At 38.7% G+C, this 27,500-nt stretch overlaps 1 protein-coding gene across 3 annotated transcripts in view; it reads right to left on the bottom strand.

Annotated features, from left to right (window-relative positions):
• Positions 1–27,500, bottom strand: part of cerkl (ceramide kinase-like) — a 116,703-nt gene that overhangs the window by 72,609 nt on the left and 16,594 nt on the right. For all 3 annotated transcript variants that reach the window (XM_036577278.1, XM_036577259.1, XM_036577268.1), the window contains exon 2: positions 10,343–10,579. In XM_036577278.1, coding sequence (XP_036433171.1) covers positions 10,343–10,579 — 237 coding nt within the window. The remainder of the gene's footprint in view (positions 1–10,342; positions 10,580–27,500) is intronic.

The following is a 27,500-nucleotide window of genomic DNA, read 5'->3' as shown; positions in this document are numbered from 1 at the left end:
TGGTATACATGCAAGTGCCTCTATGTAATAACACAAGCCATATGCATTGTATATGTAAATGCCTATGTGTAATAGTAATATGCCCTATGTGTTATATACATGCAAGTGTCTCTATGCAATAATAACACAAGTCATTTGTATTGTATAGGTAAATACCTATACGTAATAGTACCATGCCCTATGTATTGTATGCATGGCAAGTGCCTATAAATACCTATAAGTAATAGTAATATGCCTTGTGTATTATATACATGTAACTGTCTGTGCAATAATATATATATATATATAACTATGTGTAATAGTCATTTTCTAAGGTTTAACCTAGAAATAATATGGCTTGATTCTTTCATTTTGAAAAACTGAAATTTTGTAAAAAGCACTTTACAAGGTCAGTACCAGTTTGTTGGACTTCTGTGCTGTTTTTCTCTTATTTTCATACATAATATACAATATTTCTGTCCTCAAAATGTACGAAAACAAACACACATATACACACGCTCACACACTCATAAAGAGAAACGGGACACAATGGGCAGTGGGACTAGTGAGCTTGACCCTGGAGCTTTGCTGCTTTACCTTTTCGGCTATTCTCCTCTCTCCGAGCCTTTTGCCACGGCAACAATAAAGTCCGGCTTGACGCCGGAGTGTGACCACTCGCTCTGACAAGAGCGCCATGAGCACATTATGTGTCCGGAGGGGCGTTCCGAGGGCGCAGAATGACCTGCCCCCGGCTAATCTTTCAAAAGGGGGCTTTAAGCCTGAGACACTGCAGCTAGCGCTTTGCTAAACTGGAGGCAGGCTATATGAGCCTGGACCTCGACTACAGGTGCTTCTATTGTCCCGGGCCTCCTCTGTCCCAGGTTGCGGCCTAGTACGCTTTATCCACTCGCAGTTTAGAAAACCACACCTTACTTGTCAGGCCAAATCGCACGGTTTGTCACGCTGAGATGATGTAGCGTTCACCATTCACAAACCCACCTTCAATAACAAATAAAATAGAAGCAGGACGGAAGGTTGAGGGGGCGTTTTTTTATTATTATTTTTATTTTTTGGCCAAAAGGCACATCTTTTGTGGTCAGTGTCAGCTGGGCCACACCCTCCTTTGTGGGACATTATTATTAAAGGGGTTTCCCTGGGAAAAAAAACACCCAGCCGAGGTCCACTGGCCTGCTGGAACAGGTGAGTTTCCCTGTAATCCATGAGACGGAGTGCAAACGATGCAAACGATGGCCTTAACAGCCAATAAAACAATAGGGATAATCCCTCTCTGGACAATACTGCGTTTATGTGGGTGATGTGAGTGAAGCGGGTTAAAAACACCATTCTTCATTAAGTATTGTGCACGAAAGTCATCAAAGAATAATCTCAGCCGGCATTAACAGCTAATAAAACATTTGGGACCATCCCTGCATGTATATCTATATGCTTTACTGTACAAAAGCTAGACACAGCCCTTTATTCATTTAATTTTCAGTCGAAATGGCCATGAAAAGGGAAATTTTCAAAATTTATGTTACAGCATAAACATTTAAACAGAGTGGTTTAGTGTGAAATGTTCCATTCTAAAGAAACTTATAGTCAGAACTGTTCACAATGGTTATGATAGGAACCAAACGTCTGAAGAGTTTAAGGCCTCTAAATGCTGCCTCATATAAAATTATTACATAAAAGGGTTACAATATGCAGCCTCATGCCTGATACACTGTTTTATGATAGTTTTAAGAAGGTTTTGGTCTTAAACATATTTTGTTTTATTCGATTCATGGTGAAGAAGTACATGTAGGACGTTATAAAGTAAAATAGTCACCAAAGAAAACAGATTTTTCAGATTTATCACTATTTTTTTATCCATGTTACATATTAACAAGTGTAGGTTCATTGGTGGTTTTGGATACCCCCTTTAATACAAGATATTCATTTTTCAGCATCAGTCATAAACAGAATACATGCAGAAATATACAGGGTACCGTTCTGGGGGTCTGCCAGGTTGTTACGTTGTTAAACAGTGAACTTTTGAAAAGTCCTGCTTCCTTTGACTTTCGCCTTCCTTATGCAAGTAGATCATCTTATAGGTAAACTGCTCAGAAATATCTCCTGAGAAATGATAAATAACTTCTTCTAAAGTGTATATTAAATAAATGAGAAGCGGTCTGTGACTTTTGCTGAATACTGTGTGTGTGTGTGTGTGTGGGTGTGTATGTGTGTGTGTGTGTGTGTGTGTGTGTGTGTGTGTGTGTGTTGAAAAAGTCGTTCTTTACAAAGTTCTGTTGTGAAGCCATCAAGGAATCATTTTCAGAAGCCATTCATGCGCAACAACATGTGGCACAAAGCGATGCATTAGAGCAGGTCAGCTAATGTGGGAAAGCTAATGAGAGAGAGAGACCTGCTGTTCATCACACAGAGAGAGAGAGACAGAGAGAGAGAGAGAGAGAGAGAGAGGGAGGGAGGAAAAACAGAAAGAGAGGAAAAGAAATAGGCAAACAGGTAACTAAGAGAAGGATGAAAGAGAGGGACGATGAGTGAGAGTGAAAGAGAAAGACTGAATAAAAGACAACAGATGGAGACTGAAAGACTGAAAGAGAGAGCATTGAAGAGAAAAAAGAGAAAGGAGGAAAGAGGAGAGAAGGAAAGAGAAGGAGAGAAAGAAAAAGAAGAAACAAAGACAAATAGAGAGAGAGATTGAGAAAGACAAAGGAAGGGAAAGAAGAGAAATAGAGAGAGGGATTGAAAGAGAAAAAGAGACAGAGGACAGAGAGAGAGAGGAAGGGAAAGAAGAGAGAAAGAGAAATAGAGAGAGTAAGGGAAAGAAGAGAAAAAGAAATAGAGAGAGACAGAGAGAGGAAGGAATGACAAAAAAGAAAGAAAGAAAGAAAGAAAGAAAGATAGAAATACACATACAGACAAACAAACAAACAGGTATCAAGTTATACAATGTGATGGAGAAAGAGAGAATAGGAGAAATACCATGAGAGTGAGAGAGAGAATGAACCAATTTAAAGGAGTGATCCTAGTGGTGAGTGATACACCAGTTCATTCAGTATACCAGTTGAAATTCTTCTTAAAGTTTTAGTTTTAGTTTTGCCAACTGGTATGAAAATAAACGCAGATAACACGACATAAAAACAGTGCAAGTCCAGTTTATTGTCAAAGGAGCGACATCAGACTGTAATGGGTTAATGAGTTAACAGGGAAAAGAGAGTAGAAGGAAAGCCAGTCTCTTGGGGTTGGCTGTTAGCCTTTAGCCTAGCAAAGAGACTAACCGGCGTTCCGACGAATTGTGCTACTTTGTCGAAATGTCCTACCGTAACCTACTGTATTTACAGGTAGCTCCCAACATAAAACCTGTGGGTAGGATATTCTGACAGCTTTAATCGCCTTATAAAAATTACTACCAGCATCAAAACTATGTAGCTGCAGACAGCTGCTTATTTGGCAGCTTCTTGTTCGAAATGTCCTGTTCCACCTTAAATGAAGAAGCTGGTGAGCGTCCTTATCAGAAAATACTACTAGCATTAAAACAATAATTCAGACATTTTGACAGCCTAAATACTAGAATACTAGAAGTAATATTAGAGTCTGTACAGAATTAAACAAACATATGAGACAAATGACTTTTCAGACGTAACACAACATTCAGCCGAGCTCAGAGAAGCCGCTGTGGACTTTACATACACTCACCTTTACCTAGTTACAGTTAGAAAACAATATAATTGTTAATCTACAAAAAAAAGTTTACTTCAGCATCTAAAATGGCTTTATGTGACAAAATTATATATATAAATACTGTGAGATAAATTTTTCTGCCCACTACTAAATGATCTGTGTACTTTTTAAAAATATAATTACACTGACTTTTCAAGATTAATTTAAAATATTAAAGTTAAACATTGTCATGTAGCAAATCCTACATAAATAAAGTTGAGCTGATCTGGCAAACAGTCCAGGGATTTGCATTGTTCAGTTCATGGACCGAAGAGATGAATCACATAATAAAGTGTTCAGCCACGAGGACTGAGACGTGGGCCAATCCGCTCTAATGCGCAGTGAGCAATGCACCTACTACGAAACCACTGTTACATCACCTCGTATTAGTTGTTGTAACTGGAATTCCAGGGATTACGCAGCATTATGATTACACCTCATCCACACAGACACACAGAAAAGACTGTCCAGGGCTGCTGAAGTGCAGCGTCTTCACTTACAATCCACTTCAGTGCTGTCTTCACCACTCAGTCAGTCATGTCGGATAACACTGAGGATTTACGTTGTGCGGAAAAACAAAGAGGGATTTCTGTAATAGACATTTCTGTCCAACCCTGACACTAGATTAAGCTGGTGGTAATTTGCAGCGCTGCGTTCTCTGTGAACTGGGATTAGCAGAGATTACACGTCCTCGTTCACACGAAGAAGAAGGAGTAGAAGAAGAAGGAGGAGGAGGAGGTGGTGGCACATTCAGCTGACAAAAGCAGATAATACGCAATGTCTACAGAGGAACTTAACGCCCAATATCTAGACAACGCTGATGAAACATGTTGATCATCTTCCTGAACGTCTTAGCGCGGATCGGCTCAAGTTTTTCTCCCTAGCAACCCCCTCCACCTCTTCGCATGGCTCCTCTAAAACCCAACAACACCCCCAATCCCTCCAATACCCCACCATCAATCTAAAATTCAGCCTGAGCATCTACAAAACATCAAAATAAAACGGTACCTTAAGCAATAATTAGTACTGTTGTCGGAAGAAATGGTAACTTTACAGGAGAAGGAAAACACATACTTTACTTTTAATGTAAGTCAATGGAACCAGAATTTTTTCCAAGCCATTTTGGGCTGTTTCTTTTGGTCCATTCATCATGAATTTACGCCCAATGTAAAGGACAACAGACATTTTTAAATTATGTCAAAAACTGAAAAACGACAAAAATGGAGATACGAGGTTTTCTTCCGACGGCAGCGATATATAATATTAGCAGTGTAGATGTGAATGTTTTGTAAGAGAAGCTTATGATGGCGAGGCGCGTCTCAGTGTGTGGAGGTGGGGGAGGAGGGGTGAGGGGGGTTGTGTTTGGCTTTATGGAGCTTTTGGATGAGTGGAGGAACAGGTTGCTCCCTCGGCCTCCCTGCGGTTTGCAATTATCCGTTCTCCTCTCACCGACACTGGCTGCCAACACAGGGCCAGCGGCACTGGCCAGTACTGAACTGGGACAGGTGTCCCTCCAAACGCTTCAGCCATCTTCCTCCTCGCCCTCCATCTCAAAGCAATAGTCTGGCGGAAATTACATTTACCCATGTTTTCCCCTTAACCCCGACTGAAGCTAATAAGTTATTGATAGTTTAGCTAACCAGTAATGGAGGCAGATACACTACCGATTTCCAAATTTCATCATAATATAATGGTTAAGATGTAAACAGAGTCATTCAGAGTGGTTTGGTGTGAAATTCTCCATTCTAGAGAAGATTAAAGTCAGAATTGTTCATAGTGGTGGTGATAGGAACCAGACGTCCACCTCTAAAAGCTCCCTCACAGAGTGGTTATGAATACACTGCCTGATCTCTGAGACATTGTTTTACGATACTTGACAAGGTCTAAAACGTACTTTTTAATCTCTTTGTGGCAGAGAGGTACTAGCAGGGTGTTCTAAGGTAAAATGGTCAACAAAGAAAACATTTTTCAGATTGACCACTATTAAATAAATAAATAAAATGACTACATTTAGTCATGGTGACCCCTGGTTCCTATCACCACCACTGTCGAGAAATCTGAGGCTCTCTACAGTGAACGTTCTGATGTGAACGTTTCAGATCACTGTTTATTTGCTGAACTGAACATATTGAAAAAAAAAAAGAATAAAATCAAATGTGTGCAAAAGTTATGGCATATTTAATGTTTTATGTTTTATTTTTTTCCCAATATGTTAAACTCAAAAAAGCAAGAAAATAGATATTGTGCATGAAAATTTGCAGAAAATGCAAATTTTAAATATTTAGGTGTGTTCTTTGTAGACTGTTCACTTATTTTCACCTAGAAAATCAACAAAACGTCATTTGACCAGGGGTGTTCAAACTTTTGTATAGGAGTGTATGACTTAATAAGAAATCAGGTGTGTCCAAACTTCTGACGGTTCCTGTGAGCTCTGAGAGCGTAACCTTTCTTCTAGGCATGGTCAGAATAAACAGGTCTTCAGATTATGGTGAATGTGAAAAGAGATCATCCACTGCAGACTTCAGTCGAACACATAATGGCAGCTTATACTCCAACAATTGGCATCATGCTAGCCACATGCCTAAATCATCACATTTAGCTAAACTGTGTTGATTTGTTAAGTAATCACTAGTAGTTTCTGACACTGAATGATTTACTGCTGTTTATGACAGTAAGCAAAACAAAATTCAGGCTTTGAGATGAACGTTTTTAACGATGTGAAGTTCTTTTGTCCATTTCAGTTTTCTAGCTACATTAGCCTTGTAATCCCAGTATAAAACTGAAGAAGCAACCCTAACATGTCTGGGCTGAATACGTTTGGGGTAATTGGGGGGGGGGTAACGGGTGGGAGTGGAAGTGGGGGAAGACTGTGCAAATCAGATCTTTTGACCAAACTATTCCTTTAAGCCCAGCAGCAAATGTGTTTACATTTTTACAAAACACGGTTTCAAGTCACTCTGCCTGTCGCACATACAAGAAATCATTTACTCGTGATACACTGACTGAAATTCATTAGTGGGTTGAGCAAACTATTCCCGAGCCTGTTCAATCCTCAGCAAACGCAATAAAAGACAAAAGCACGAGCTGTGTTTGCTGTGTTAATGTTTGCGTGATGCAGCACGCTGCAATAAAAGCTGTGTCTCAGAACCTTCCAGATAAAGTCTCTCCACTATGACACGCTAAGAAGCCTAATAATAAAAACTGCTTTGTGCTTTTGGGTTTGATTTTCCACTGGAGGAGGAGGTTAACCCTCAGCAGTCTGGAGTTATTACTGTTCACCCTATTTACCTTATATAATTATTTAAAAGAAATGATTACATACTTAATTGCATAGTTATGTACTTTGGACTACTTTTCTGTCTGTTTTGATGTCAAACAATGATAAAAACATGGCAAAAGTGAAAAAGATGTTCTTTTTTCTGCCAAACAAGACTCAAATTGTACCAAAATAACTTTTCTTCTGCCTACAAACACAAATGTGGTTTGGATTAAAAGTTAATAATGTGTATTTTTTCTATACGCTCTATTTCAAAGAGCTATGATGAGATGTAATACATGTAAAATTACCAGAGGGGAACCCTCAGGGTCTTCTAGGCCTTCTCTGAATGATTTCTGAAAACTAACAAAATGTGTGTAATTTCTAGTATATATTTATTTAACAGAATCATCATCTTGTTGTATTTAACCTCAGCAAGTGTTGTACTAATATTCTTACATCACTGTTAGGTTTCAGTGGAAAAATAGTTGAAATCTTGACACTGAAAACTGTCCAATCAGGATTCAGGAGCTGAATAGAAGGCCTTGGACTTTAGATTAACTATCAACATAATAAGGAAGGGACAGAGGAATCAACCAGTCATGTTTTGATTTACCATTGGACCAGTTTTGGGAGAAAATTGTCACTCAATGTCTTCTGGAAGTTCTAGATACATTCTAAACACAAGTTGCAGTCTAAGCAGATTCCGGTTAGTTGTTATAAATGGAAAACAGTGGTGGCAGCTCTATGTCAGAACTCTTTCCTGAAAGAGTCACTGTAAAACTGAAGGTCAGCTATAGGTTAGTGTCTGTTACAAGCTTCAAATTAAACATATGGAATGCCTTTTACAAAGACATGTTGTATATGGTTCTACATGGAACCTTTTTGACAATGATTCTATATAGCACCACAAAGAGGTCTTCTGCTGTTACAAGCTTAACATCGTAACAACGGCAGAACCCTTTTGGTGCTATATAGAACCATATACAACACATTTTCCATCAATCTGAAGAACCATTTCATCATGAAAAGAACTATTTAGCCATGCAAATGGTTCTTTGGGTGTTCAGGGTTCTATATAGAACCACTGTCTTTACTAAAGGACTCTTGAAGAACCATCTTTTTTAAGAGTGTACAACATTATATGTGCTAACATCATTCCTCCTAATAAACAATGTCTCTCTAGGTCTTCTGGAAGTTCTAGATATGTTCTAAATACAAATCGTTGACTAAGCAGGTTCCAGTTAGTTGTTAGGAATGGAAAACAGTGGTGGCAGCTCTATGCCAGAACTCTTTACTGAAAGAGTCACTGTAAAACTGAAGGTCAGCTATAGGTTAGTGTCTGTAACAAGCATCAAATTAAACATATGGAACATCTTTTACTAAGACATGTTGTATATGGTTCTATATAGAACCTTGTTGATAATGATTCTGTATAGCACCACAAAGTGTTCTTCAATTGTTACAAGCTTGACTTCTTAACAATAGCAGAACCCTTTTTGGTGCTATATACACCACATTTTCCATCCATTTCACCACGCAAAGAACCATTTAAGCATGCAAATGGGTCTTTGAGTGTTCAGTTTCTAAACAGAACCACTGTCTTTACTAAAGAACTCTTGAAGAACCATCTTTTTTAAGAGTGCGCAACATCATACATGCTAATGTTATTCCTCCTAATAAACAATGTCACTCTAGGTCTTCTGGAAGTTCTAGATATATTCTGAATACAAGTTGTAGTCTAGGCAGGTTTGGGTTACCTGTTAGGAATGGAAAACAGTGGTGGCAGCTCTATGCAAGGACTCTTTACTGAAAGAGTCACTGTAAAACTGAAGGTTAGTCAGCTATAGGTTAGTGTCTGTTACAAGCTTCAAATAAAACATATGGAAAGTCTTTGGTATGTTTTAAATAATTGTTTAATATTGTTAATGCACACCAGTGGTAGCTTAGCCGTAACATACTACTAAAAATCTCATAAAGGTGCTTGCTGGAATTAGCATCGTAGCAGAGATGTTTTTTTTTTCCTTTTTCTGACTAAATTTTTAGGCTCTAATAGTCACTGTGACTAAATAAGCTCCCCCAACAAAAAAAAAAAATTAGTCACCTTGCATGTTTAAGGTTGTAGTAACTTCAGGCTTCAGATGGCGTTGCATGAGGATGATCGGGCTATAAATATCTGCAGGGTGTGTGACGGGATTCATAGATTGAGAAAAGGTGGTACAGGGCAGTGAATGTCTCATTCAATGTATGGAAAATGGGTCGCAAAGCAGATGTTAATGATTGGCCAAAAGGAGTGATTGCATTTGGGCACCAAAGGCCACAGTGTGAAGGAAGTAGCTGAATTTGCAGGTGTATCGAAGCGTACGGTCATACAGGTCGACCAGCAGTGGCAAAAATCCCAGTCTACAGGAAATTCTCGTCAGAATTGCGGCCGAAAGACAAAACTGACAGACAGGGACCGCCAATGTGTTTCACGACTTGTGAATAAAAATCACTTCACTTCCAGGTAAGAATTGCTACTAGAAGTCAATGCAGGTTCTTCACAACCAATTTCTGAAAGAACCCTCCGGAGGGAACTGCATACCAACATATGGAGTGGCATGCAAGAGTACTTTGCTCACTTCTGCTCACAAAGTTGCCCAGTTACAGTGGACGAAAAGACACAAAAACTGGACTGTTCATGACTATAATGGTTATCTGGTTAGATGAATCTCATTTCTGCCTGTATGTAAATTATGCTCGTCGTCACGTTCATCGTAGACCTCGGGAAGCCTTCAGTGAGGACTGTGTGCAAGGTGTGGTTCAAGCTGGAGAAGCTCTGTGATGTTCTGGGGTGTTTTAATTACACAGAAATGGGTTCTTTGGTGGAGACGACAGTAAATTTGAACAACAGATTCTACACTGAGCTGCTGGACAACCAGGTTTTGCCTTTTGCTCATCATCTTACCGAGGAACATTCCTATCCCTGTATTCCAAGATGACAATTCTCGCATTCACAGGGCTGCAAATGTGACTGATTGGCATGATGAACGTTCAGGAGCAAAATCCCCAAATTTGAATCCTCTTGAAAATATGTGGGACTACCTGGAACAAAGAGTAAAACGCCAGGGAAGGCTCCACGAAATCTGGCCGAACTGTGCAGTTCTTTGATGCAAGAGTGGCTGAACATTGATGTCAGCCACATCCAGAAACTTGTCCAGTCCAGGCCAAAGCAAATCGCAGCTGTTATTCGTGCCCGTTGAGGTATTACACACTATTAAGTATGTTTCAGTCACAGGTGACTAATTTTTCTATCCGGTGAGCTTATTATACCTGAACTAAACGTTAGGTGGTATATTTTACTTCTAAGGTCACTAAATGCAGTAAACAAAGTGAAGGTTGTACCGTTGAGGATGTCTTTGAGGTGTTTGAACCAAATCTCGCAGTGGTCAGCGCTCAGGTTGTTGAGGTGGATGGCGTGGTCTTTGAGTTTGGCTCCCTTGCGTTTGCAGATGAAGAGTGTGATGCCCAGGAGAGTGCCGCCGCTCTTCTGACCGACCGAGCGCCGGCGCTTTACCTTCACAGCGAACACGTCCTTCAGATCCACAAAGTCCCCCTGCAGCTTCTTCACTGATGATTGACCTACAAATACACACACATGAAAACACGCACTTATAGAATGATATCATAATGTGATCAGAACATGCAGAAGTGTGTGCTGGACTTTCTTTGGCATTAGTATGAAAAACACACAAAGGAATATAGAAGACATATAATAATTAGCCACATAAAGACATAACTAGTCTTCCATATATATTTACAAATTTACAGATTTATGCAAATCTTAGGCTATATTTTAATGTAATAAGTGTTTGATTCAGCCATTCATTTTTGTAGCACTGATCTTAAAGGGAATTCCACCGATGTTTTTACATTACTACATAATTCAGCTCTTAATATGTAAACAGAGTCATTCAGAGTGGTTTGGTGTGAAATGGTTGATTGTAGAGACTCAGATGTCTTTACAGTGGTGGTGATAGGAACCAGGGGTCACCATGACTACAACACAAATATAGACATTTTATTTACTATCCAAAACCACCAGTGAACCTATATGTGTCTTCTGAGTTTATATGGAATGATGATGATGGAAAATTGCTAATCTGAAAGAAGCTTTGTCTGGGGACTAGACCCCTACATCCTGCCTCACAACACCCTACATGTACACACTTAAAAAGATGGTTCTTCAAAGGTTCTTTACTAAAGAAAATGGTTCTATATAGAGCCATGAACACTCAAAGAACCCTCTGCATGATTAAATGGTTCTGCGCATGGTACAATGGTTCTTCAGACTGATAGAAAACGTGCTATAGTTGGGTATATATAGCACCTTTTTGAAAAGGGTTCTAAATAGCACCAAAAATGGTTCTTCTATTGTTACAAGCTTGACATCCTAACAATAGTAGTACCCTTTTTGGGACTATAGAAGCATTTTCAAAAAGGTTCTATATAGAATCATACACAACACATTCACCATCATTCTAAAGAACATTTTCATCATGCAAAGAACCGTTTAAGATATATAGAACCAATATAGAACCAATGTCTTTGCTAAAGAACCCTTGAAGAACCATCTTTTCAAACAGTGTACAACATTATACGCGTTAAATGTTATTACTCTTAATAAACAGCCCCACACATTTAGTTCTGTCTCCTCATCGTTCACCACCATCACTGTAATATTTTATTAGATGAGTTTTTATATATATATTAACATGAAGTTGTCATGGTGAGCAAACAGATAAGATTTCAGAGGTAAGACGTTTCCGTAATATGGCCCCTGGTTCCTATCACCACCACTGTGAACAATTCTGACTTGGTAAGTTTGTCTAGAACAGAGCATTTCACACCAAACCACTCTGAATGAGCTTGTTTACATATTAACCATATAATTATTAATACAATTTAAAAATTGGGGAAATTCCCCTTTAACCTCAGGCTCAACACCCAAAAGATCAGTTCTGGCCTCTTTTAAGCCTTATAAGTTTTCTTAAAAAAAACACCTTGTGGACAGCAAAACAAACGTCCCCACAACCACACAGTGTTCACATTTTCATCACTCTGGAGAGACGTGAGGTAAAAACACATGCACACCACATACAGAGGCATTTGTGCATATTCGTTTTCAGTCAGTGTTGGTGCTATTCTCACATTGTTAATCTAGTAATCTTTAGACCATTTCTTGCATTTAATTTTTCTTTTTTTGGGTTTCTCTTTTGTTTCTCCATGTTATATTAAGTTGACAATTTGCAAAATTATGATTGGCATGACTCTCAGCCAATCACAGTCATCTCTAAACATTTCAAAACTCCACAGAGCCCCCCAGAGCAAACCTGGAGTGAGAATGGTGGTGGCAGCAAATTAGTCAGAATTACTGAAGTAAGAAATGGTGGAAAGTGTATCTAAGGACTGACCCCTGATCATCTGGAGGGTGGAGCTGCTTTTGTTTCATTTCTAAAGCTAAAAACAGTGTTAAATGAATCCGTGGTAGAGCAAACGCACAGCTCCACCACAAAACTTTTAACAGAGCGAATTATTCTCACTTTAAGGTGAACTAAACTTTATCTGAGTTACTGAATTTCGCTGCTGTCAGGAAAAAACTTTGACATAATTTGAAAATGGTTGTTGCTCTTTACATTGTGTATAAATTTCATGATGAATGGACCAAAAGAAACGGCCCAAAATGACCTGGAAAAAAGTCTGGTTCCATTGACTTACATTAAAAGTACAGTATGTTTTTTCCTTCTCTTGTAGGGTTCCGACAACCGACAACAGCAACTTGCTAAATATATAATGTATTATTGGTCTGGGTCAGTTTCAGACAGAATTGTGTTGGTCAGTTTTGGGCTCAAAACATTGATAATGTGGTTCAGGTCGGGTTCAAACAGCAAGTTCAAGAGCTATATTTGGGTTCAGACCAAAATTTGAGTCTTGATCAAAGCTCTAAGAAAGCCTTAGCTAATGTTTCATGGACGTAGAAACAATAAGTAAGACTGAATTAAATGGGAAGCTAGATGCTCTACAAGATAACTGTAAAATCGATGGGAAGCATCTTTTAATAAATCAGCGGCAACTGGGTGTAATTTTAATTATCGTATGTTGAGTAAAGGCATTAATTTGATATGGAGATGTTTTGCAGAGCACCAGAAAAGCTTCAAATGCTCTTAAACAGAATATTCAGTGATAACAGTACAGCCTGCTTGGCTTTGGGTTACGCATGGGTGCTTGGACCCCTGCTGTAAATGATTACCAACAGACAAACGTCAATTAAACAGCTATGAGATCCTTCTCTATGCAGATCCATTATAAAATGGAAGCTTCTAAGTGGCTGCCTCTCTCTCTTTCTCTCTCTCTCTCTCTCTCTCTCTCTCTCTCTATCTATCTATCTCTCTATCTCTCTATCTCTCTCTCTCTCTCCTCGTGTGAAAGCCCGTCTTCATTAGGATCGCCCCGGCCGCACATCCGTGTTTCAGAACATTAACTAGCCTCTCACATTACTGCACAGGACACCCGCCGCCATCTGCTCCTCCGCGGCCCTCCTGCACCCACCAGCCACTCCATTTATTTAACTCTGGAGCTTCTCTTCATCACAGAGGGAAAAAAAGGGAAAAAAAAACAACCCAGAGTCAATTTAATTAGCGAGAATAAGAGATAATCTCTCCCGACAGAGCTTTTCCTACGAACGACGGAGCGCCCCATGTTGTTAACAGCCCTGTACATAAAAGAAAGACTCTGAGGGAGGGAAGATCGAGAGGACCGAACACAGTAACAAAGCTTTGGAGATAACAGAGCTGCTTTACTTACAGCGAAATATCGTTCATAAAATTTGAGATTATATACAGTGAGATGGGTGATATTTGAAAATGAAATTTATATCATGACATTTCCACTTTCTTAATATAATATCAATGTAACAAAGTAATATCTCAATATAATAATACTACAACTAACAATAATACTGTATGTAACACTATTAGTATTATTATTATTAGTAGTAGTAGTAGTAGTATTGCACATGCAGGGAAAAAGGATGGTAGTATTTTCTATCCTTTACATACATGGTCCAATAGCACAATGGTATCCATCATATGGTAAAATTCATAGTATAAAACACCATAATCACAATATATTCTACATTTATTCTATTCTATATATGTGTGACTGGGATAAAAAATGTCTTTTTTAGAGGTACATATGGTACATAAAGTACATACACATAGACATACATAGGTCCTTCTCCATTCTGAGTGGGAAATCATGTCACAAAGGTTGCGGGGCTTAAAAAGATGTTTAAAATATTAAAATATTAGTTGATCTGCATCTGTAAAACGGCTCATCACATAACCTATTTCCAATGTTCGAGAAACCATTTTTAACATAAAACAATATTTTAAGAGGTTTAACTTAGGAATTTGTATAAAACAGATTCATATTGTTCATGTTTATTAATATATCATTAACGTTATACTACATTTAAAATATATGTATTTTATTTTAAAAATTCATTTGTCACAGAGATTTTGGTCACTGGTGTTATCAGGACTTTTATATTACATTTTAACACAGTATTCTCAGCTCTACTAAACTGCTTCTTTGGGTCGAGGCTCATCAGAGAGGAAGCATCTCAAGGCATGATAAGGCGAGTCACACTTGCTCACTGTATTTCACTGATTTATTAATAACTTTGTTTATCAGGCAGCACATAACTTCTATATGTCATGGTGTAATGTGCTTTAATGGCTGGATGATTAATATTTAGTCAAAATAATGTCAAATAGTAATGTTAAATAGTTTAAATAGTTTTAAAGGTCACCTGACCACCAATGAGCCTATTTACAAAATCCTCAGTGACTATACAATATGTTTGGAATTAAGCTCTCCTTTCTGCATATATGATAATAGGAGATAGACATATTAATAGACATATTAACATTATTTAGTTTTGGGGTGAAAGAAACAGATTTACAGCATTTAGAAGACCCCCCTTTTCCAGGTTGACACTGGTATTCATACCATTTATATATCATAAAATATACCACATCGACTACGGTATTTAATTCATACCATTTTAATAAAACATATTGCAATATTATAGAATAAAAAAGCTTAATAATAATTAAAGTTATGAAAAAAGTGAAAGATTTGCTTTCCTGTTCATTCATCATGAAAATTCCCATGTAAAGGGCCATCAGCATTTTCAAAGGCTGTAAGAAAAAAACAATGTTACAAATATTAAAGACATGCTGTTTGATCATTTCAGAAAAAAATCTGTTCTGTAATTAAAGCTTAGATCTCTAATTTCTCCAAATGATCGTTCTTGCCGTTTCAGCGATGCTCTGGCACTACTGTAAGTAAAGTATGGTCATGCCAATAAAACGTACTGAATCGAATTGAATTGGATAACAGCCCAAACTTATGGACCCCCCTCCACTGCCCCAGTACAGTAAGCCAGGACCCTGTCCGAATCAATCTTGGCACATCTGCCTGATGCGGACCGTAAACGGGATTAGAGTGAGACTTATCTGCTTGATGCTAATTGTGCTGCAGCTTCTGCACATGTTCGGTCTTTTTCAGATGCTGGTTTTGATAAGATAGATTCCAAACACTGTCCTTCTGCAGCCATGAGCGCAGCTCTAAACGGTCGAGTATGAGCGCATTGACGTTTACAGATTTGGGGCCTAATTAGTGCCCTCAATTAAAGAAATAGCTCAATCTAATGTACACAGTTTTCTCCCTCTGACCCCAAATGTAGCTGATCTGCCAGTCTGTATGTCTGAAGTTTGCTTCTATAGTTTAGCACTGGAGCTACAAGGCTAATGTAGCTAAATTGAAGCCTGTCAGTAATTACCAATGTTTTAAAGGGGAACTCCACTGATTTTGCAAAATTACTTAATCATTCAATGGTTTAGATGTAAACAAAATCATTCGGAGGGGTTTCGTGTAAAATGCGCCTTTCTAGAGTCAAAATTGTTCACCATTGTAGTACTAGGAACCAGACGTCCGTATGTCTACACCACTAATATCACCATTTTATCTGCTGTCCAGAATGACCAGTGAACTTACATGTGTCTTATATGTTTTTATATGTCAAGCTGGTTTTGGTAAAATAGTACTAAATTCGAAAAATATGTTTTCTTTGGGTACTATTTCTTCCTTCCAACGCCCTGCATGTAGCTTTGCACCCTTGTGTTATTTGGGTAAGCGGCGTTGCGTCACACAGTATCAGCAAAATATCATCGCTTATGTGAGTAACATTATTCATCAGAGGATCATCTGCACAGATCACACTGGCACATTGCTGGTTAACTGTTCAGAATTGTGGTGAAATACGCTGGACCAGGATACAAGAGTATATATATATATATATTTTTTTTTTTCCAGTTACCATTACAAATACCAGAAATCACGAAGTTGTGGCTAATTGTGTTGAAGCTACACACAAATACCAGAGTTGAACAATTCTACAAACTGAGCTAAAAATCAACGAAAGCGACTCAAGACCAGCGAAAAATGCAAAGCGGATTTCTTCAAATGCGGCTGCTAAAGAAACCTGCTGTACCCTCTGTTGTGTTTTCCACCATAGAGACTGGAAACAAGGTAAGAAACGCTTGTGGGTGAAATAAACTAGTCGTTGTTAGCCACCGCACATGTATCAGCGTTAGCCGTTAGCTCTGGGTTCAGTCTCTCTCTCTCTCTCTCTCTCTCTCTCTCTCTCTCTTTTTCAAGCCACTGCAACTTATTTGTGTATTCTGGTTCAAATCGATACGGCTCTCCAACATTTTGGAAACAGACCTCCTCAAAGTCCCCTTTGCCATCTTCCAATATAGGTAAGAAAACTGTAAAACAAACTGTAAACAAAAGCTGCTGCTGCCGTTAGCCGTGTTAAACGGCTGTGGCTACGACAAAAGCATGCTAGCTTGGTCTCGCGCACTGGTCTCGGTTGAGAACGCACTTTTGAGACTAAACAGAAGTAACAGAAACAGAAGTGATCCTGTAGTAATAGTTTGTTTACATCTAAACCATTGAATGATTAAGTCATTTTGCAAAATCGGTGGAGTTCCCCTTTAACACCTAAATCATGACATATTAGCCTCAGACCTGGTAAAGTTGTTCAGTAATCTCTAATAGACTTTCTTATGCAGTTTGACACTGACACTGTATAACAACTGATTTCCATAAACATGGACAAACGTACAGGCAAAATCCAGGCCTCTAGACGGCTGCTACTGCTGTACTTAGTTATGCTAGCACACTTTTGTTCATGTTTAGGGAAAATAGTGTGTTATACAATGTCAGAAACAACATAAGCAAGTCTATTAGAGATTATTTAACATCTCAGCACAGTTTGAGGCTATTATGTGATGATTTAGGTGTGCAGTTAGCTCAAAGCTAATTGCTAATCAGCTTCTATTTAGCTAAATTAGCTGTGTAGCTCCAGTGCAAAACTACAGAAGCAAACGTCAGACACCAACTATCTTGGCTGACTGAAACAAGGGAGAAAACTGTGAACATTTGATTTTTTGGTGTTAAATGTGTTAAAGGAGGGAAAATGGGTTTAAATTAGTTTAAATATGTACGTTTTGAAGTGAGATTTTAGAGTTTTTATGCTGCTTTGTTCAAAGCGATTTTCAAAAACCTCCAACTATTGCCTTAAATCTCTCTTTCTTTCTCTGTGCTGTACTTTCTATTCACGGAGCTGCTAATTCTTGCTTACACAAACTTTTTTTTTCCCCCTCTATTGTCTTGTAATCATATGAGTCACTTCGCGATTCCATTATTAGTAATTTATTTTTAAGGGGGCAGAATGATGCAACCCGTCCAGCTGTAGAGGCAGCGCGCTGACCACAGGCAAAACCAATCCCTCGACGACGTGGCCCTTGCTGATGTAACTGTAACTTTGATATATAGACTATAAATGTGCGCACATATGAAAGTGTATTCATCACCATAAACTGTGCATTCGGGAAAAATGTTAATCTGCAAAGGCTTTAGCTCAGCTTCTAACCGAAGCGCTACCTACGACACTTATGAGCCTCTGAAGATCAAAGGGAAATATCTATAAAATTTGGATATTTAGGTTTAATGGCCACAATATCACTTTTTTTTCTAGGCAGTATAGATCACAATTAAAATTTTACACTCTACTCATTTGGTACCAGTTAACTACACTCTTAAAAATATGGTTCTTCAAGTGTTCTTTAATAAAGACAGTAATTCTATATAGAACCATGAACACTCACACACAACGAACGATTTGCATGCTTAAGGGTTTTTTTGCACGGTGAAATCGTTCTTCAGATTGATGGAGAATGTGTTGTATATGGTTCTATCTCGCACCAAAAAGGGTTCTGCCATTGCTACGATGTTAAGCTTATAACATCTGTGCTACATAGAATCATTGTCAAAATGATCATATCTTTGTAAAAGATGTCCTTGCATAGAGCTGCCACCACTGTTTTCCATTCATAACAAATAACCGGAACCTGCTTAGACTACAACTTTGGTTAGAACATATCTAGAACTTTCAGAAGACCTAGAATGACATTTTTCTCACTAAACTGGTCCCATTGTAAATCAAAACACGATTGGTTGATTCCTCTGTCACTTCCTTATTATGTTGATAGTTAATCTAAAGTCCAAGGCCTTCAGTTCAGCTCCTGAAGTCCTCACCAATGGGAGAGCTCGCTTGGCTGTATCTACCCAGATACCACAGAGAAGACAATCCTAATTGGACAATTTTCAGTGTCAAGATTAGACGATAGATGATTCTATATAGAACCGCTTTGAAAATGGTTCTATATAACAGCAAAAAGAGTTCTTCTGTTGTTACAAGCTTGACCTGTAACAACAGCAGAACCCTTTTTGGTGCTATATTTATATATATATATATATATATATATATATATATATATATATATATATGTTTTTATTGTCTGAAAAGTAATAGTGTCATGTTAGTTTCGCCTTGGACATCATAATTTTAATTTCATTTTCATATTTTTGACAATTTTTATTTTTATTACAGATAACAAGCACATTTTTTCACTGTTAGTTTCCGTTTTAGTGATCGTTTTAGTAAATTATGATAACCTTGGTCTCGATATTGCTCTAATTTATTGTAGTAATAGTAAAAAGCTGAGTGGTGTGCTGTGACGCACTGATGTGGTCACTTTCATTTTTAAAATGGTTTCACATATTTTTGCTGTGTAGTATGCAGCATGGCCTTTAGGCTACCTGAGAAAACTGTTTAAAGTCAGTGTGAATGGAAGTCCAAATTCATTCTCCTTCCATACTGTGACGTATTTGTGAGTGAAACACTGTATCAGGGAGGGTCTCTGAGCTAGCTGAGCATTTTCCTCTTATGAAAGGTGCACTGAAAAAATTGCTTAAATAATGCATCAAAGGCGCGTGATTCAAATGTGCTGCCCATGGATGAAATATTTTACAGTATAATTACTATGTATAAGTACTTACTTGATTTACTTCATCTAAAAGCAGAGTTTACAATTCTGAATTATTATTGATATTCAAGCTCAGCAGCAAAACTAATACATCCCTCCCCTCTGTGCTCCTTCAGAAGATCCACCCCAAATTCATGAACATGCATTGCCAAGGCGAATGACACTGGGATAACAAACTTGTTTTTTAAATCTTCACGGCGATAAAACCCTTTGCAAACATTGTATGGACAAATATCATGATATAACATTAAAGTGAACAATGACACAGCAAGTAATTTAAGTAATGTTAGCTAGGTTGTGGATTACCAAACTGCTACAATTGCTGCTGTGAAGCTAACCAGTTGCTATCACAAACATTAGCAAACAGGACAAAACAAAACTGACCTATTTGTTCTGTGAAAGAGCAAAAATAAGTTAATGCTGCAAGCAGAAACAGAGCAACCTCCTCATCTTTTTTCATGCTGTTCAACTCTCAGTAAAGCTGAACTTTCCTATTCCACTGTAAATGGTACAGCATTTACATTCAGGTGCCTCAACCTCTTGTTCGAATCCTCCCATTCCACCCGTAACTGTTGCACCATTTAAGGTGGAACTGGAAAATGCAAATAGGTAGCCAACTTTAGCCTCGTCAACTCTCTGAGGTCCCTCCGCCATTGAAACACCCTTGCCTCCCTTGCCTGATCTAAGAACTTCTTTCTCAATCTCTGTTCTTCAGATTGTCTCCTCTTTGGCTGTTTCTCGGCTATCTCTCCTTGTTGTCTCTCCTTGAGTTCAGCTCGTAGCCCTTCGCCTTCCCCCCGTCCTGTGCTGGAGCACAAACGCCCCCTGTTGCTGATTGGCTGGAATAGTGTTGTGGACCTCAGTCTAAGACACATTATTTATTTATGTCTTTTATTTTTGTCTTTTAAATAATATGATAAATGGTGATTAATTTCTTGTTTTGAGTAAAGTTATTACTACGCTGTGATAAAAGAAGAACACTAGTCGGGTTCCTCTTCTTCTCGATCCACCAGCAGCATGCCTGATTTAATTTAATGAAGAATAGACTTGTACACTCAAATTTGTATTGGATAACAACAGGTAAAACTGGTACTGGCCTGGTAAGTCACAATTTACTGGAATCATATTAGGGCCACACTATATGTCATTATTTTTTGGGGGGTAAATATCTATAGGTGTAGTAAATACAGGACAGTTCAGTCCACATCTATGTCACATTACTGATTCAGCTGTGATATGAATATGTAGCAATATAATAATTACGTTGCTATTTTGGCCGTATTGTGCAGTCCTGATTAATTACATTTACTATAAAAAGGTGGTACAGAACTCAATTAAATTTGGTGTAATTATACCTTGTATGAACATCCAACTACCACTTTGATTTTTTTTGATGACATGTAATTTTCAGCTAGATATGGACATAAATGATTTAATGTTTTTTTTCATATTAATTCTAACATTCAAATAAATGGTCAGAGGAATCGCTTTAAATGCAATGTTTCCCAGATGGCTCAAGACTTCTGCACAATATTATAAATAGCTTATTAAAAAATAATAAAAAGCTCATCTTTTAGTCAGTTTAAAGTGGCCAAAGCAGAAGAGACGTCTATTTTAGGTTCAGAAAGCTGCCCTTTTGCATTAGTGACCTAAAGTTGTCATGCCTTTAGCACTCAGGTCTTTGTGGATAATCCATACAGACTCTAAACGGGGTAAAAGGGAGGGGGGGTGGGTGCGAGAGGTTGGGGGGTTGACTGCTGGGGAAGGGGGGTTGTTGTGGGAGAGCGGGACGGGGGGGCTTTAGTGCTGGTGTGTGTGTGTTACAGGGCACACAAGTTCACACATAAGAAGCACCATATGCTCCGGGTCATCGTTCTATATGGACTACAAGGGGCCGAATCAATACAGAACGTCTGCTAACACACCAGGTCATATAACACACACACACACACACACACACACACACGCGCAGCCTGCGTGGAGCTCGTCTCCATGGATCCTCCGTCTCCTGAGAGTTTATCTCGCTCATTGATGATAACTGTGTGTGCAGACGAGCCTCTGTGGCCATCATCAACTCAGGTTCACATACACATACAGCTTTATTGACATTGAGAGTTCTAGGTCCAGTTCTAGTTCTAGACCTTCTGTCTTTGGTGTAATTTCTCTTCGCTATGTTATTTTGCACAGCCGTATGGAAACGTTTGAACAGCAAATGACATGTTCTGATATGTTCAAAGTGTAAATGAGTTATGTAGCCTCTACACAGAACAAACTTTTTTTTAGATTTTAGTGATCAATTTCTATTTATTTGCTCACTGTAAATATTGGAAAAATAGGAAAACATAAACTAAAAGATGTGCTATAACTTTAGCACAGGCCACATTTCAAGGTATTTTAGAATTATAACATAGATAGATAGATAGATAGATAGATAGATAGATGCACATAAACTTACAAAGATATACAAGTATATCTATCTGTATATTTATATAGCATCATTTATTATTATTATTATTATTATTTATTATAACATCAGGCCTCATTGAATATAGTTATCCGGCACATTTACCCTCAGGCTGACTGATATGCATTCCTTCATATACAGTATAAATAATAAATTCCTGTTATGCTATAAAAAGCACATCATACATAAACAAACCAAAACTGGGGAGAATCATTTTGAAACATTAGAAAGATTTGAGAGTCTAAATGCAAAAGAGTTTTTACACGTTTTTGTCACACTAATGTGTTCAAGGAAACTTCAAACACTAAAGCGTTATTCCACATCAACAAAATCTCATGACATAATTATTATGCATAATTAATAATATTTAATAATAATAATAACATTTATAATTAATAGTGTTATTATTACACTATTAGAACTTATGACTGCATAATTAATTTAAGTATCTTTAAATTCTACACATTTCAAAGATTTAAATTTAAATTAGTGTAGAACACAGCAAAACAGATATGCATAAACAGTACTGGGCAAAAGTCAGAGACCCCCTTTCATTTGTTTAATTTCCAGTCAAAACAGTCATTAAGTACAAGTTCTTCATTGTACAGTGTGAGGAACATAACTAAACATACATTATTTACATTTTTCAGTATGTAGTGCATTTATTACAGCTTCCATTCTTTTCAGCAGACTTGCTTGTTAGGTTTTCAAAGAAATCTTCAGACACACCTCCAAAGTTCAGTCTTAGAAGCTGGTCGATCATCTTCTGAAGTAATCAATCCCCTTCAGTGGTGTTGAGGTCTGGACTCCGGGGTGGTCAGTCCATCGTTCAGCTTCTTTGTTTGATGTGTCCGTCTCCTTTTCTCAGTGAGGTTCTTCTTGAACAGATACACATCCTTTCAGACCCATAGCGCTGAGTCGTCTTCTCACAGTGGAAGGATGGACAGCAACACCTGTGGATGTTTTCAGATCTGAAGCAGCTTGATTTTCTCCTCTCTCTCAGAGATGAAAGCTTTAAGTGCTGTTTATCTGATGGGGGCAGTTTTGGTGTCTACAAGGTCTTCCAGGTGGTTGTTAGGAGCCCCATTTTCTGTAGCTGAATTTTGGAAATGCGCTACTCTCCTCAGAAACATCACCTGAAGCCTGAATGGCCCTCTGATTTTGCTCAGTGCTGCATGTAAGTCAGTCTAACGTGGTGTCATCTCCTGCCACACAGTCGTGAGGCTGATTTGGGCTGACGTGATGAGAGCAGCCCTTCATTTGAGGCGCAGTACGACACGAGCAGATTAAATAAAATCGCACTCTCTTCTGGAGAAACTTTATTGCTTCCAGATGGGTACGAGCTTCCTCTCAGCACCACTCCGCCTGAGGAAGACGCGGGGCGTGCGCGCATCATGTCATCAAGCGATTAATGTACAGACAAAAGGGATCAATTCTGCACTCAGAGTCAAACAGCAGCGCCAGAGCTTTAATACTCACTGTGAGCCAAAATGAAGAGCACTTAACAGAGGAGGGGAAAAACACAACGACACGCACTCACACAGCACTGTGAACGGAGGAGTTCATTTACGAAGTAGCTATTGCAACTTGTTATTTATTTATTTATTTATTTATTTATTCATTCATTCATTCATTTATTCATTTTATTTTTTTCACTCATCCAATGCTTGTGTACCAAAAATAATTGTATTTTATTTTGTCAGCCTCTCTTTACACTGTTACTGTGTTGCTGTTAAGACTCATATGTAAATGAGCTCAGTTCTGATTGGCTGCCCTATATTGTGCCTCCTTCAAAAAGCATAGCTGAAACACTCCTTATAACTTCAGTATGAGGGGGCGGGGCTAAACTGCTGCAGGCTGAGTAGGTGGATATATATGAATGTATCTATAAACGTGGACAAAAGTGCATTGCACAGCTAAAAACAGTAGTAGCAGCCGTCCTGAAGCCTGAACTCTGTCTAAATTTTGTCCATCTTTAATAGAAAATTGTGGAAGAGTTTGGCAAAAAATCTCATTTATGAAGTAGCTATTGTAACTTGGACATTTACTATTTTCACTTTTGCAACATTTGTGTACCAAAAATAGTCATAATTCATCTTAAGTGACTATCTATTCAACCTCTCTTTACACCTCACAGAAACAGGCTGTGTTACTCTGGAACAGAGTTTAATATATAAATAAAGACTTTGTGTTACTGTGCCTTTAAGACTGATATGTAAATGAGCTCAGTTCTGATTGGCTGCCCTGTATTGTGCCTCATTCCAAAAGCATAGCTGAAACACCGCTAATAACTTCAGTGTGAGTGGGCGGAGCTAAACTGCTGCAGGCTGAGTAGGTGGATATATGTAAATGTGTTGTTTTTGTGACATCTAAGCTGTTTTTGCAGCTTAGTTTCCATATATGGACTGGAAAGTGGTAAAACTTTAACAATGGGCATCTCTTTTATCTTTAGTGGTCTCTACCAGACTTGATTACGACACAATACCATGTTGTCATCTTTAAACGTGGACAAAAGTGCACTGCATAGCTAAAAACAGTGGTCCATCTTTAGGAGAAAATTGTGGAAGAGTTAAAAAAAATCTCAGCTAGCTATTGTAACTTGTTACTATTGTAACCTGTACATTCAATTAGATTTATTTAATTTTTTATTTTTTTACTTTCTATTCTTTTCACTGTTCCAACATTTGTAATTTGTAATTTGTAAACTATTTTAACATTTGTAAAATAGTTGTAATTAATTTTAAGTGACCATTTATTCAACCTCTCTTTACACCTCAGAGATAAACAGGCTGTGTTACTCTGAAATAGCTTTATATAAAAAAAAAACTTTGTGTTACTGTACCTTTAAGACTGATATGTAAATGAGCTCAGTTCTGATGCCTCCTTCAAAAAGCACAGCTGAAACACTCCTTATAACTTCAGTGTGAGTGGGTGGGGCTATACTGCTGCAGGCTGAGCCACTGTAAGCCAAAATGAAGCAAAATGAAGAGCACTTTGCATTTCTGTACCTTTAAGACTCATATGTAAATGAGCTCCGTTCTGATTGGCTGTCCTGTATTGTGCCTAGCTCAAAAAGCATAGCTGAAACACTCCTTATAACTATCATTGAGAGTGGGCGGGGCTAAACTGCTGCAGTGAGTAAGTGGATGTGAATGTGTTGGTTTTTGTGACATCACAAAAACAATGAATTCAAAATGGGCTGTTTTTGCAGCTTTGTGTCCATATATGGACTGGAAAGTGGTAAATTTTAACAATTCATATCTCTTTTATTTAAAAAAGAAAAGAAAATGTGTCTATTTTTTTCCTTTGTTGATCTCTAACAGACTTGATTACGACACGATACCTTGTTGTTATTCATAAACATGGACAAAAGTGCACTGCATAGCTAAAAACAGTGGTAGCAGCCGTCCTGCAGCCTGAGCTCTGTCCAAATTTTGTCCATCTTTAAGAGAAAATTGTGCAAATTGAATTTTTCTGCTGTACTACTCATTTAACAGTGAAAATCAAAAATTAATTCACATTTTTCAAAATAAGGCACAACGTAATCACGTTGTTCGGACAGTCTGCATCTGGAAAAATGTAAAAAAGTGAAAAGTTCTTTGTCTGCTCCGCCGCGCTGCCGGCTGCTGTGGACGGACGCAGCTCCCTCGGTCATGAGACGAATGAACAAAGCCGTTTGAAAAGTGTCCAAGTGTGGAAGCGGCCGTGCCAGCGCAGAAAGCCCCCTCATTGCCCCACGCGGAGAGAGGCCATGTGGCCCTCAGTACGCCGTCCAGGGGCGCATTTTCCACCTGTGCCTGCGGAGGCCTTCCACACACACACACACACACACTCTCTCACACACACACACTCTCACACACACACACTCCCACACACACACTCTCACACACAGAGCGAAAACCAATATTTACATTTTTATATTGCCGCTTTAAGAGCCCCAGGATGCAAACAGAGGAGACGACACCGTCTGTTTTTTCACTGTGAGCAATTAGACGCTCGTCTCCGGCTGCGCGATTCGGACCGAAGACCATGTTGCGGTTATACTGACACACGCGGCAACTGTGACACACTAAGAACACACCAGTGGAGCGTCTGATTGGACGGGATCACGTACCACAGAATAAATAACAACTGTCATATCAGCACTGTCCAAAGAACAAAACTGTACCTTCATTTCTGTCCATTTTTATTTTTATACATCAGTTTTCTCTCTCTCTCTCTCTCTCTCTCTCTCTCCACCTCTTCCTCTCTCTTCCCTTCTTCCCTCTTTCTCTCTCTCTCACTCTCCTCTTTTTCCCACTCTTCCTCTCTCTCTTCCCCTCTTCTCTCTCTCTATTTCTCTCTACTTTTCCTCTTTCTTTCCCTCTTTCTTTCTCCCTCTCTCTACTTTCTCTCGCCACCTCTCTCTCTCTCCTCTTTCTCCCACTCTTCCCCTCTTCCCTCTCTCTCTTTCTCTCTCCCTCCCTGTTTCTCCCCTTCTCTCCATCTCCCTCTCTCTCTACTTTCTCTCCCCACATCTCTCTTTACTCTTTCATTCTCGCCTCTTTCTGTTTCTCTCCCTCTCTCTCCCTCTCCTCTCTCTCTGTTTCTCCCTTATCTTTCTCTCTCTCCCCCTTTGTCTCTCTCTCTCTGTACTTTCTCTCTCTCTATCCCTCTTTCTTCCCACCTCTCTCTCTCCTCCCTCTTTCCCTTTCCTCTCCCTCTTCTTTCCCTCTCTCTGTTTCTCCCTCTCTTTCACCCTTATCTTTCTCTCTCTCTTCCCATTTGTCTCTCTCTCTCTCTGTACTTTCTCTCTCTCTACCCTTCTTTCTCCCCACCTCTCTCTTCTCCCTCTCTGCCCCCTCTTCTCTCTCTGGACTGTATGAAATCGGATCGTATAACCTCAGTGGTGTAATTAGCCTCAGAAATCTGTGGCACAGCCAGTCAGTCCAGTTATAGCAGCAGCACTGTGGGGCAGATGGGCCAAAGCCTGACCACAGCGGTCAACCAGAGTCCTCAGAGTTATGGGGCAAGAAAAAAAGGGGTCATTTTCAGAGATCAAAACGACCGCAGCATGTTTACAGTGTGGCTGGAAGTAAATGGAGCAGCGCTCACAGTCCGGCTGAAGGACAGCTCAGCCGGAAAAGACGCTGCTGGAAACGTGAGGATGAAGATTATCATAAAGTGATGAAAATAATGAGTGAAAAAAGCAACATCCCTGAAACGAATGCAAAAAAGGTAGAGAAAGGAAAACATATTAATTTTTATAATAAAATCACTGAGCTGAAAAACGGCTCGAGTAAATCTCTCTCATACACTAACCAGTATCAATATAACTGTGATCAATACAGCTCAGTGATCGATTACATACATCTTAATTGAATTTTAGCCTCACTCTGGTTTTCAATAAAACATCTCTTCACCTTCAGTGGGTGCTGAGTAAAACCTCTTCTGGGAAAAGGACAATGAAAAAAAAGTTTTAGACACCAAGTTTAAGTCTAAGTTAAAGTTTTTAACATCTGTAAAACTTAAAGGGCCCAAAAAACAAATAAAATAGTTTAATATGAGATGTAAATATTGCGTTAAGTTTTAAAATGAA

This window comes from Colossoma macropomum, unplaced genomic scaffold (assembly GCF_904425465.1).
Source record: "Colossoma macropomum unplaced genomic scaffold, Colossoma_macropomum, whole genome shotgun sequence".
Taxonomy (NCBI): domain Eukaryota; kingdom Metazoa; phylum Chordata; class Actinopteri; order Characiformes; family Serrasalmidae; genus Colossoma; species Colossoma macropomum.
The sequence above is the reverse complement of the archived record's forward strand: the minus strand, read 5'-3'. Positions and strand labels throughout refer to the sequence as shown.